The 12,842-nt window shown below is 47.0% G+C and overlaps 1 protein-coding gene across 1 annotated transcript in view; it reads right to left on the reverse strand.

Annotated features, from left to right (window-relative positions):
• Positions 1-12,842, reverse strand: part of FSIP1 (fibrous sheath interacting protein 1) — a 577,935-nt gene that overhangs the window by 393,975 nt on the left and 171,118 nt on the right. Inside the window, exon 6 of the mRNA XM_069209159.1 lies at positions 6,532-6,630. Coding sequence (XP_069065260.1) covers positions 6,532-6,630 — 99 coding nt within the window. The remainder of the gene's footprint in view (positions 1-6,531; positions 6,631-12,842) is intronic.

Below are 12,842 nucleotides of genomic sequence, written 5' to 3' on the forward strand. Positions count from 1 at the left end.
TATGGGCAGGCCAGGACGTTTTGGTTTTAGTGAGACCTTATGAGAATAGACAGACAATGTGATAATTAACACTGTGTATTTTTCTTTACATTTATCCCGTCCCTGCTGATCCTTCACCTTCCTTCCCTCGCTTGATTACTCCAATGCACTGTGGTTTTTTATCAGTGACTTGGTGGTGTCAGGAGGTGGACCTTGTTTGCATCACACCGAGTCTGAGGAGTACCTACACCGTGACAATAAGTGTGTGAGTGAATTGGTGAAGGCAATGGTGGTGGACTAGTGGGTGGTGGTGAAAAAAAGTTGTGGTGAATGAGGGGGAGAAGAATGCAGAGGTAATGGCTTCTCCTTCCATTTAAAAATCGTTGTTGGTGGTGGAGCAGTATCGGGATGTTCCTGAAAAGCCAATTTTCTTTTTGCTTGTGGAGGAGGTGCAGCAATGATCCTCCCAGTATCTTTATGGATATGAATCCTTGACTGTCTTTCATCCATGATTTCCAGAATAGGCTGAATGTCAGTGTCCTCAAAAATGTATTCTGATGATTTTGGTGATTTAGAGGAGTGTTCATCATATGTCTTTGAGCTCTACTTTAATCTGCCCGTAAATACAGCCTGTTGTTTCGGCTCCGATGCAGGACGTTGAGGTTTCGACACCGAAGAGTGTGGACGCCTGCTCGGTTTGGAAGTGGAGCTTTTGGTGGATTTGTTCAACTCCGTTATCGAAGTTAGTGTGGCCTGTTTCGGCGCCGAACCTGAAGGTGGGTCTCTGACTATTTTCTTTTGTGTCAAACCATGGCTCTCTGGCAGTGGTGGACCAAAGGCCTTTGATGTTTTTTTAGGAGTGGGCTTAGGGGCAGTCATACTCACATGCTCACCCGCAGTGATGAGTTGGCTATCCTCCTCCGAGTCTTCTTCGGAGTCGGTGTCCTGAATTGAATCTGCCGACTGTGCCTGTTTTTCCTCAACAGTGTCGACGTATTCTGTAGTCTTCTACGCCATTTTCAGTTTCCTGGCTCTCCGGTCATACAGTGTCTTCTTGGATCGGAACGGCCATCAGGCTTCACAGTCTTCTTTTCGGTGATCGGGAGGGAGACATAGATTACATACCAGGTGTTGGTCTGTATGGAAATTTCCTGTGGCATCTAGGACAGAATCGGAATGGAGTCCGATCCATCATGCTTCGGCATGGTAGGCCTGAACAGGCCAGAGTTTGGCGCTTGCGCCCAAAAGGGCAAAATCTTGTTTTTGAAGGTACTATTGTCTCGACTATAGATGGAAACACAATCTAAACAATACCGACGGTCAAAGAAAGTTATCTAAAGTTTCCAAATCAAAAAGCTCGGAGCAAGAGGAAACACGTCCGAAACCAACAGCGGAAAGAAAATAATCTAACACAGGAGTCGATGCCCATGCGCACTATGACCGAAAGGAGGAGTCACTCGATCCCGTGACTCAAAAATGACTTCTTCGAAGAAAAAAAACTTGTAACATTCCAAGCCCAACACTAAATGGAGGAAGCTGTGCATAGCATGTGCATTGGCAGCTACACATGCCATTGAACATATATATATATATACACATACACACACATATATACATACATGTACGTTACCGCAGCTTTTCTTCAATTCAATTTCTTCATATTGCTGCTGGTTCATTTTTGGTTGTGTCTCTTCCTGGGGGCAACTATGTTCTTGTTTGCGCTTCTCAGCTCTTGGCCTGGTTTCTTTTGTATTTTTTTTTTTTTCCAAGCTTTGGTCTGGTCTACTCGGGGTCCTTCTTCTGCCTATATACCTGTGGTTCTGTGCTTTCTTCTTCTGTTTGTTTCATCATAGACCACAGGAAGAAGTCTGCTAAGAGCGCCATTGCTCAGCTGACACCAAAGAAGGAAGGAAGCGTTCTCGGTCGGAGGCGGTTCTACCTGGCACCTCCCACTCCATGGGACTTTCAGAAGATCAGTTTCAAATGCTTTTGTCCTCTCTCGCTGATACTTTTACAAAGTCTAAAGACTCTGGGGGTATGCATTATTCTCCATCCTCGCCTACCTCTTCAGTATCCTCCTTTCTGGTTTCTTCTCCTTCCTCTTTCTCTTCTTGGCCTTCTCCGGACTACGATGAAGACACTGACTCGACTGTGGTAGAGGCGCTGCCTTGTTTCAAAGATCTTCAAAAACAGGATCTTTTGGCTCTGTTTTAGTATTTGGATGACAACCTGAGCATTCCTATGGAAGTTCCTATGGACTACTCCTAGGCCTACTCCTGGTCTGTTTCAATAATTCCATTCCCATCCTCCTACTTCTTTGGCTGTCAATGAGGAAGTGTTGGATCTTCTTTTGAGGGAGTGGAAAGACCAGGAGAAGGCGGACCTTCCTCGGTTTTTGACTCACCATTATCCTCAGCAGATGGGTGATTCTGAGTTTCCTGCCTCCTTGAAGATTGATCCCCTTCTTTCTCATTTGGTTGGTAGTCTGTCTATTTTGTCAGAGGAGGTTTCTATTTCTGACTTTGTGGACTGCAGGGTAGATGCCTCCTTGAAGAACTCCTTTTCTGGTCTGAACCTGGCGATATGAGCTGCTATTTAGGCAGTATACGCTTCTCAATCTTTGGTCAAAGACTTCCAGTCTCTTACTCTGGCCTTACAGGAGGGCGTTCAATGTGCTTCCTTGTTCTCCCAAACGGAGAATCAGGCAGTTACTGGTGGATGTGTCATGTGATGTTTTAAAGGCTTCTGCTCCTGCCATGGCTTCTTCAGTTTCAGCCCGCCGTCATGTGTATCTGCATGATTGGAAAGTGGACGAGGCCCAGAAGTCTGGGATACTGCATATGTCCTTTACTGGCAGTCACCTTTTTGGGGATGATTTAGAACCTATGCTCTATAAAGTCTTTAAAAACCAGAAACATGCTCAGTTATTTCGGTCTCGCGCCAGGAGTGAATCGTCAAGAAAAGCCTGTGGTTTTTCTAAACGTTTCTGCTCCGAGCCAATTGCCAAGTCTTCCTCTTTTTCTACTCGTCTTTTCTCCAAGCCTTTCCCTCACTCCCCCAAGCCTGGGAAGCGTTCCTGACTATCCTGCTCTCGGGAGGAGGTTGTCTGGCTGCTTTTCTTCCTACCTGGGAAAGATATATTTCAGACACTTGGTTTTATGTATCATCTCTGGCGGTTGTTCTCTGGACTTCGGCAGCCTTCCTCCTCCTTCAGGCACTGTAGAGTCCCTTTCGGGCACCTCCGATCTGTCTGTTCTGTTGCAAGAAATTGCAGATCTTGCCATGAAGCGTACTGTGTTTCCTGTCCCCCAGGGGCAGGAAGTAAAAGGGTTTTACTCCACAGTCTTTTTGGTTCCCAAGCCAAGGGGAAAGGTTTGACTCATTTTCAATGTCCAACTCCTGAATCAGTTCCTCAAGAAGTCTTGGTTCAAAATGGACACTTTGCAGCACATTATTTCTGAGATTCGTCCAGGGTAATGGTTGGCCTCCTTGGACTTAATGGACGCATAGCTTCACATACCCGTTGCTCAGTTCCATCAGCAATTCCTCAGTTTCAGTGTGAACAGCATCTATTGGCAGTTCAGGGTGCTTCCCTTTGGGCTGGCCACCTCTCTCAGGGTGTTCACCAAGGTCATGGCCCCCTTGGTAGTACATCTACAGGGGCTGTTGGTGATGATTCATCCCTATCTGGACGATTAGCTCATCCACCATCCTCGTCTGTTGGTGCTCTAGTCCCAGATTGTTCTGGTTTGCCACACTCTGGACCGCAGGATCTGCAGTTCATCTGGCCCGTTTCCAGACAGCTGTGGGCACAGGCAGTCTTCCTTGGGACTTTGCGCTGGTGTTGCACAATCTGCTTTGGTCTCTGGGTCGGAAGCTGTACTTTAATTTGGGCTTGTTGTTTCCGGTGCTGAGCACCGGCACTTATTTTTGAGGGCCGAGGCTTATTCTTCTGTCTCAGGCATTTGCTGCGTGCAAAAGACACATATGGGAAAGACGGAGGAAGGGAAAAACGAAAAAGCGTCACAAAGGGAGAAAGTAGAAAGCTGCTAGGGCGAGCTGAAGGGGCAGAGAGTGGCTTTGTATGGATTGAAGAGGCCTGAGATAGCATCAGGATTGTGCTGCCTCTATTCCTTGTTCCCACATTTAATTGCAGCAGCCGTGTGTTTAAGAGGAGGGCTTTGGGCACCAGCGCGTTTTTATTTACAAATTAGGCACTGGTTGGGAGAGTGCTGTGACAGCTTGAGAGTGGCTGCAAGTTCAAGGTCACATGGTATGTGGTCTTTGAATTCTGATTCCTTCTTTGATTTTGTGTTCCTATTTGTGATCAGAGGTCCTGATTGGTGGTGGTGTTTTCTTTCTTTCAGGCTTCTGGCGTCTTCGTCATCTTCTATGCTCGTCTGCACCTGGGTCTGCTGGTCCGGCATCTGCTGTCTCACTGGATCCTACATCAGCAGTCACTGTACTCCCTGGTTCCTCTGTTCCCCCACATTTGGCATTTGCGCCAGTGGTGGCTAGATCCCTGAAACTTGACTCCGGGTGTTCCTCTGGCTCTCCCTGCCCCAGTGATTACTACCGATGCCAGCGGTCTGGGTTGGGGGGCCACTTTGGACTCTCTCACGGTACACGGAATTTGGTCTCCTCAGGAGTGCAGGCTTTCTTCGAATTGAAAGGAGCTGATGGCAATTTTTCTGGCTCTTGTGCATTTTTCCCCCTTTATCAGGGGTCACGTGGTGCTCGTCCGGACAACACGGTGGCCAAATCATACATCAACAAATAGTCCAGCACGGGATCCCGCTCCCTTGCATCTCTGGCTTTCCAGATAGGTTGTTGGGCAGTCTCACCTCTCCCTGTCCACCACGTAAATTTGTGGGAAAGACAATGTTCCAACCAACAAACTCAGCAGGGTTTTTCCTTCTTCGCTCAAATTCTGTCTGGATCCAGGTATTTTCACTCCACTGTATCACAGGTTTGGCACTCCTCTGGTCAACCTCTTCACTTCCGCTGAGAATTCTCTCCTACCGACCTTTTTCTCAAGGTCCCCAGAATTGGGTGTGTGTGGGGGTGGATGCTCTGAACCTTCCCTGGCCTCCTGTTCTCTTGTATGCCTTCTCTCTGTTCCCTCTTGTGCCCAAGCTCTTGGCCAGGCTTCAGAGAGAGGAGGTGTCTCTCATTTTGGTGGCCCCATTTTGGCTTCGGATGGGTGGTTTCCTCTGTTGCAGTTGATGTCGACAGTGCCAGAGTGGGTTCTGCAATGCTATCTGTGTCCTCTCTGGCCACCTGTTCTTCCGCCTGCCACTTGTCAATGGATGCTTCTGTCGGTTTGGTTCTTGAGAGGAGGGGTTTGAAGTTGCATGGCCTCTCCTATCCTGTGGTGGTCTCCATTCAATTGTCTTGTAAAGGTTCTACTAGGAAGGCCTATGCTCATCATTGGTCTTCTTTTCTTCAGTGGTGTGCTGATCACTCTTTGGATCCAGTCTAGTATCCTGCTTCAGGTGTTTTCAGTTTCTGAAGGGTCTAGCAGTAGCTACTTTGAGGGTTCAGTGGGCTGCTATTAGGGCCCTTCGTTCCCCATTCAGTAAACAGGAAATTCTGACTCTAGGCTCCCGTCTTTTGAAGGGGTTTTCTTTCTTGAAACCTAAGGTTAGTTCTGTGGTTCCTGCTAGGGATCTGCCTTTGGTTTTTCTGGCCCTTCAGTCGGCTCCATTTGAACCTCTGGCTGATGTGGCTTGGAAGGTTCTTTCCTTAAAAGTGTTGTCTCTGGTCGCCATCACCCAGGCACTGCGCTTGGGTGAACGGACTTCTTTGTCTATCCAGCACTCCTATTTACAATTGTCTTATGATGGGTTGGTTTTGTGTCTGGGTCCTGGTTTTCTTCCCAAGGTGGTCTCTTCGTTTCACCAGTGCCACGATATAACTTTTCCTTCTTGTTTTTTCCAAACCCGGCTACTCCGGAGGAAGAATCCCTCCACACTCTGGATGTGGTTTTACTTCCCAGTTACCAGCCTGACTCCTACTCAGCTGACCTGGGCTTTGGGATGCTCAGGTCATGTTCTGGGCTCTCTGCCCTTTTATGGGTAAAGGTATCTGGAGTACAGAGAGGGGTAAGGGAGGGGAGGTTAAGAGGAACTTTTTGATTGGTTTTGGCTAGGACGCCTGGGTAGAGGTGAAACACCTCATTGAAGAAAGTATTGGGATGAAAACAAATGGTATTTGGAGTAATGAGAATTACCAGTAAGTAATGAATTAATTACATCATGTCTCCAGAGCTCACAGAGCGCGCTGCATACAGACCTACCTACGACGACACCTTTCAATCACACACTCCCGGGGCGCCCAGGTACCCAATACCCATCAGAGAGCTTCACAACCTCGCCAGTCAGACACAGCGCTATATAATGATACAAATGAAGTAGCTGCTTACACGAGCACATAGAAAGTACTTGGGACCAGGCACAGATTAAGAATACATTAAAAGTGGCCTAGAAAGATCAGTCTCAATCTCCACTGACGAACAATGAAAGGTGCTCAGAACTCCTGGATCCTTCTTACCCAGACTATTTGGGGCTCTGGTCCAATCGCCTTCGTCAGCAGGAATCTGCGTGTGAAACACTGGTGTGAACGTCAATTCTTCCTCCAAAGAGTCTGCGTCTGAAGATCGAAAGAGAGTTCATCAAATAGTGCAGCAGAGTGTACATTGCTTACAACAGGTGTCTCCAAGCAGTCGATCGAGAGCTACCTACCACGAGCTACCACTTCTGAGCTACCTGTAGCTCGCAGACCCCTTCAGAGTAGCTCGCACCTTTTAGTTCATTTTTAATTAAGCCAGAGTCACATTTTCCTTTTAAAGTTAAGAGAAGGCTGTGTTTATTTTACATTATTGTCATCAGGCTACAGACAGCAGAGTCTAATGAGCAGTGCTGGGGCAAAGAGGTGAAGAACTGAAGCACTGAGGTACTTAAATTTTAAATAAAGGTCCTTCTCAACTCAGTATTGGAGTGGGCGAACACAATTATGTTTTTTTGTATCCTTTGAAATGGGAGAAAATTAAAATGATCTAAAGATTAAATTAACTTTTCATTTTAATTCGCTCCCATTTCAAAGTGTCATATTTATGAACACCAAGCATCTTGCTCCCAGTGGCCTGCAGACACTGTGCCATATCTATAACTGAAAAATACAGTCATTTTTTAAATTGGAGAAACGTCAGGAAAAGGAAAATATTTCTATGAAACACTGAGTCAATATTTTTATCCATTTTCAATTAAGTAAATTATGTCTTAATGTTTTATGAAGCATATTTATTCACTCTAAATTTCTCTCATTGAAACAGATGGCTGTATTCTCTGTTATAAATATGGCACTGCGTATACAGACCACTAAGAGCAAGATGCCTGCTGTTTGTAAATAAAACACTTTGAAATGGTGGAAAATGTAACCCCTTGGGGGTGTGTGTCGGCCAACTCTTCCTGGTGCAGGCCAAGGCCACTGGCCAACAACAGGAAGGGCTTTAAAAAAAATCCTCATTTAAAAAAAAAAAAAAATACTCTTGGGAGATACAGGATAGCTTCCGCATCTCCCTTTGCCCCCCCGCCCATCTGTGACATCAGCGCACTGCAAGAAGAGGACCAGCAAGGCACAGGGGACTCGACCCAAGGAGGAGAGTCCAAGGTGACCCCCAGCAGCTGGGAGAGTCACAAAAGGAGGCAGCCCCCAGGGGCGACCCACAGACAGCAGGTATAGGAGTCGCAGTGAGGCCCTCTCAGCACACCTGGAGAGGAGTCCCACGTCGCTGGAGCAACAGGCAGGAGACTGTGCTTTGCAGGGAAGCGTACTGGAGCCTGGGGCTACGTGAAGTCTGAAGATCCCTTGGAGAAGGAACAAACAAGCCTTGGTAGCTGCAAGAGTCACAGTGCACAGGGTTACTGTCCTGAAAGGAGAGGCAAGGGCCTACTGTCTCCCAAGTTGGACAGCTGGTAGAGAGGGCAAAGGGGACCACTCCATGCCACCACCTGTGATACAGGAACCACACGGTTCAGGAGAAAGGATCCACGCAGCCGGTCATCGTAGCAGTTGGTGCCTGCGAATGCAGGGGAGTGACTCCTTCACTTCAAGGGAGATTCCTTCTTGCTTCTTGTGCAGGCTGAAGACTTGCCGCCCTCAGAGGATGCACAGCCAGGGAAATGTTGCAGTTGCTGGAAGGAGCCGGAGAAACAATGTTGCAGAGCAAAGTCGTCACTAGATTTGCAAATTGTCGGTTCCTGGAGGATCCAGTTGCAGTCCCGGTGGCCAGAAGATGAAGTAAACGATGCAGAGGAGTCCTGCTGGAATCTTGCATGTCGACTTTGAAGAGCCACCTGGAAGGGAGACCCTAAATAGCCCAGGAAGGGGGATTGGTCACCTAGCAGGGTGACCACCGATCAGGAGGGGGCGTGACGTCATCTGCCTGACTTGGCCACTAAGATGCTCCCAGGGTCCTCTGCCCACCTTGGATTCGAGATGGCAGAATCAAGTGGCCGCCAGGAGGAACTCTGGGCACCACCCCTGAGGTTGTAATTGACAGGGGAGTGATCACTCCCCTTCCCATTGTCCAGTTTCGCACCAGAGCAGGGACCAGGGGTCCCTGGACTGGTACAAACTGGTTTATGCAAGGAGGACACCAAATGTGCCCTTCAAAGCATACCGGTGGCTAGGGGAGGATACCCCTCCCAAGCTATGTAACACCTATTTCGAAATGGAGAGGGTGTTGCCTCCCTCTCCCAAAGGAAATCCTTTGTTCTGCCTTCCTCTGCTTGAGCTGATCAAGCAGCAGGAGGGCAGACACCTGTCCGTGGGGTGACAGCAGTGCTGGTTGCCCAGAAAACCCCAGAAGATTGGTAGGAGCAATGCATGGAATCATACAACCAATACTGGCAACAGTATTGGGGTATGATTCCAACATGTTTGATACCAAACATGCCCAGGTTCGGAGTTACCATTATGTAGCTAGACACAGAGTGACCTGTGTCCAGTACATGGGTAAAATGGCTTCCCCACACTTACAAAGTCCAGGAAAATGGAGCACCATGCAGAGGTGCCCTCACACACAGGCACCTGCACCCTGCCCTCTGGGCTAGGTCGGCTTGTCATATGGGTGACTTACAGTGACCTGGTGCAGTGACCTGTAGTGAAAGACATTTTGCATGGGCTCCCATGGGTGGCACAATCCATGCTGCAGCGCATGGGGAACCCCTGGGGCCCCATTGCCCTGGGTACCTAAGTACCGTATATTAGGGACTTATATGGGGGCATCAGTAGGCCAATTGTGGGGTGTGCCAGGTCCTGAGCAACCAAATGTAGAGAGATAGAGTACAGTCACTTGGGTACTGGGTATCAGGATTCCAGTGAACACAGTCAAAACACATTGACAGCAGGCAAAAAGGGGGGGGGGGTAATTATGCCAAAAAGACTTTCTAAAAGACCCTGTGTGGCAAAATTGTAAAGGTGTGACAGAATTTTTAAGTGCTTGTTAGGGAACTATGTATGCTACACAAGGGCCACCCTGATTGCTAACGAGAACCAGAGTATGTGTAATAAGTCAAACATATATCCTGTCGGACATATTCACCAACAATTCTACTTTTCTGATATTGTGCAAACTCAATTTGTGGCTTCACTTTCAAAGCAAAAGCGGAAGTGTTGGTGAATGAGTCCCGCAGGATATGTGTTTGACTCTAGAGACCTTAGACAGTATTCACCATCATGTCTGCCTTAGTTTCAATGGCAGATATGCTCACTCACTACAAGGAATAGGCCTCACGAGGCATACTCGGACACCCCCAACTTGCTTCCACAAACTGGAAGGAGATGGATTTAGCACAGTAAGTGGGCTGACGGCGCATGAAAGACATGTCTTCTTGAGCTTCAAGTAGTTAATGGCGGAAGACATTAGTGTAGGTTCACTTGGCAATTATATGGCAATTATACAGGATTAGTCAGGACTCTGAGGAGGACAGAGACATGAGTGGGTAAGAAAAGCTTACTGTAGGTGTGCTTTCCCAGGGATATTACAGGTGGAAGGCAGATAGTAAAGGTAGTACCTAGGTACATCATCTACACCTATAGATTCAAACTCTGGTGCCACGCTGGCACTGAAGGACATTGATACGTATGGGTCAGTGTTTGGCCTGCTTGCAATGTTCATCCCCAGTCAGAACTTAGTAGATGTTCAATTTGCTGTATGATAAGTGCATTACAGTCACCGCAATGCACATAATGATGGCTGAGACATATGCGATGTTCTCACAGACTACCCTGTGTGCCAAACACTACTCTTCTTCATAGTTTGTGACGTTCTCTTTATGGAACTTCATGAAAATTCCCCAGCATGCCTGCCTTAGTTTCAAAGATAGATATGCTCACTCAGTTCGAGGCATAGGCCTTGCAAGGCATACTCGGACACCCCCAACTTGCATCCACAAACTGGAAGGAGTTGGATTTAGCACAGTGAGCGCGCTAAAGGCGCATGAAAAACATATCTTCCTGAGCCTCATGTGCCTGTCACAGGAGCCATTAGTAAAGGTTCCTTACGCATGCCTTCGGTAATGTTCAGGAAGAAAGAAGGGGTTACTTGACAGGTGGTAAAATGCAGTCAAACCTATTCCGTCCTGTGGCGTATAAATGTGATGGGCCTTTGTCTGGCAGCACTAAGTTGATATGAGTGCAGTGATTGGTCGGATTGGGCCCGAGGCCGGCAGTATGAAACTGTGTGTTGTGCATGAATGGCGTGCAAATGGACCTTAAAGCAGTGGGTGCTGTGAAGTGGCTTTATGGCTCCCCTTCAGAAGGCTTGGTTTCAATATTCAGTATTCATGCTTTGAAACCATAATTTCTGGAGGTGAAAAAAAATAACCAGCGTGAGTGGTGGATTAACTTTAACGTACTAGTACCAGGGGAGTCCAAGAATGCAGGACTTGCGTGGCTCTCACCAGTTTTCCTTCATCCAGAATCCCCTTGAAATCACAAACTTTGCTTAAAAAACGCATTTCCTTGCATTTCCATGAAGGGAAGTCCTGGAATATGCAGGCAGCCACAAATTTCACACCACCCAGTGTTCCCCTAAATCTCCAGAGAAAAACATTGCCTCACTTGTGTATGTTGGCGAGTGACTGCGACAGGAAAGGGCCCAAAACGTATTGTGCAGCCATCAAAATTACCTATCACAAAGCAGCCTGGTTTTGTAAGATGGTCGCCTGTGTCTTTGGTCTTGGGCTTGGCGGCCATATAAGGAAATCTACTGAACCCAGATATTTCTGAAAACTAGACACTTGGGGCAGTCCACAGAGGTGTGGCTTGTGTGGATTTCGCAAAGTTTTCTTACCCAGAATACCCTGCAAAGGTGAAACGTTGATTAAAAACACTATTTTTCCTTGCTTTTCTGTCATGTAAACTACAAGAACGTGCAGGGATTCGCAAAATTCCTACCACACAGTGGTTCCCCACTTGTCCTGATAAAAACACAACCCTACTTGTGTGTCTTTGCCTAGTGCCCGCATCAGGAATGGATCACTCCAGGGTCAACAGTAGCTCTCATGCAAGGACTACCATTGACTCTTGTGAACTGAACTTTAGTCTGAACTGACATATTTCATAGTTCTCAAAGCTAGTTCTGTCTTGACCAAATTGTTTTCTTTGGCTTGAATTCTTACCGCAATTAGGGCCCTTATTTTGACACTGTTTCCTGGTTCAGGTGAATCGCACTGAGGATGCACGACTCCAGACACCAGGATAAAAAAAAAAAAAAGTATTTCAAAGGCAAGCCCATCTGTGCCTACCTGTACCCGAATGGGACCAGGGGCTAGCCATTAATGCCCAAAATATGACCTGTGTTTACAATGTCCAAACTCATTTGTCTGTAGTGATCTCTTTTCGTGCTTGCTGGAAGTGGTGATTTCTTCCCGTGCTGGGTGAGAGGGCAGGACTGCGCTTAACTTATGTTCATTTCTTGACAACTTGGTGCAATGATTGTCCACCTCCACACCTTTGATCTGTTAGACAGGTTTCTGTACCTCTGATGTTTCTGGCCGAATACCTAGGAGGATCAGAAATTACTGAACGGACAAAAAGTGTTGGACTGATACTTTTTTTTAGTAGCATCCCCTATAACCAGAAAAAGACCTTTTCCAAAAAATCATCAGAAACCTTGTTTTGTCACTATCCACCTTAATTGACTGTAAGATGTCTTCCACGTTCTTTCCAAAAGTAATTTGCATCAAAAGGCGCGTCCATTACGTGGGTCCCCTAGTCCAGGCTGAAGGAAGCACTTTTCAGCCATCTGCATCCACACATTCTTGCACCACTTCCCATTTGTATAAAACCTCATGATGATGAGTTCATAGCCGCATGTAGCAAGGCAGATGAACTTACCCCGTCTTTCTTTGAAACTGACTTTGCTGGTGCTTTTTCATCCGCTGACTGCTTGTCGCAGGGAGCAACATCATGCCATAACTGGTGGTAGAGTCTTGAGAGTAAAGGAGAAGCATTACCAACTTTAGGAGCTGTTGCAGGCCAGGAAATTGACTTTCCTGCCCACAGAATCCTCTTTCTTGCCCTCCGTGTTGATTGGTGCTGTTCAAGCAGTAGTAAAATTCCTTGATCTCCTCTGGGTCGGAGAAGAGAATACTGAATCAGTTCTGACCTGGTTTAAGAAACAAGAGGTGCACCTCTTCAGGGGATTGTACTTCTTGTTCACCTTACAGTTTTCATGGCCAAGATACTTTCTTCCCAAATATAATCTAGAATGGATATTATCCTAATGGACCCCTTAAAATTAAAAAGAAAACATGATTTGTCAGTGCCTGTGACTGAGAGGAGAATTTTTTGAG

Source organism: Pleurodeles waltl, chromosome 9 (genome assembly GCF_031143425.1).
Source record: "Pleurodeles waltl isolate 20211129_DDA chromosome 9, aPleWal1.hap1.20221129, whole genome shotgun sequence".
NCBI lineage: Eukaryota > Metazoa > Chordata > Amphibia > Caudata > Salamandridae > Pleurodeles > Pleurodeles waltl.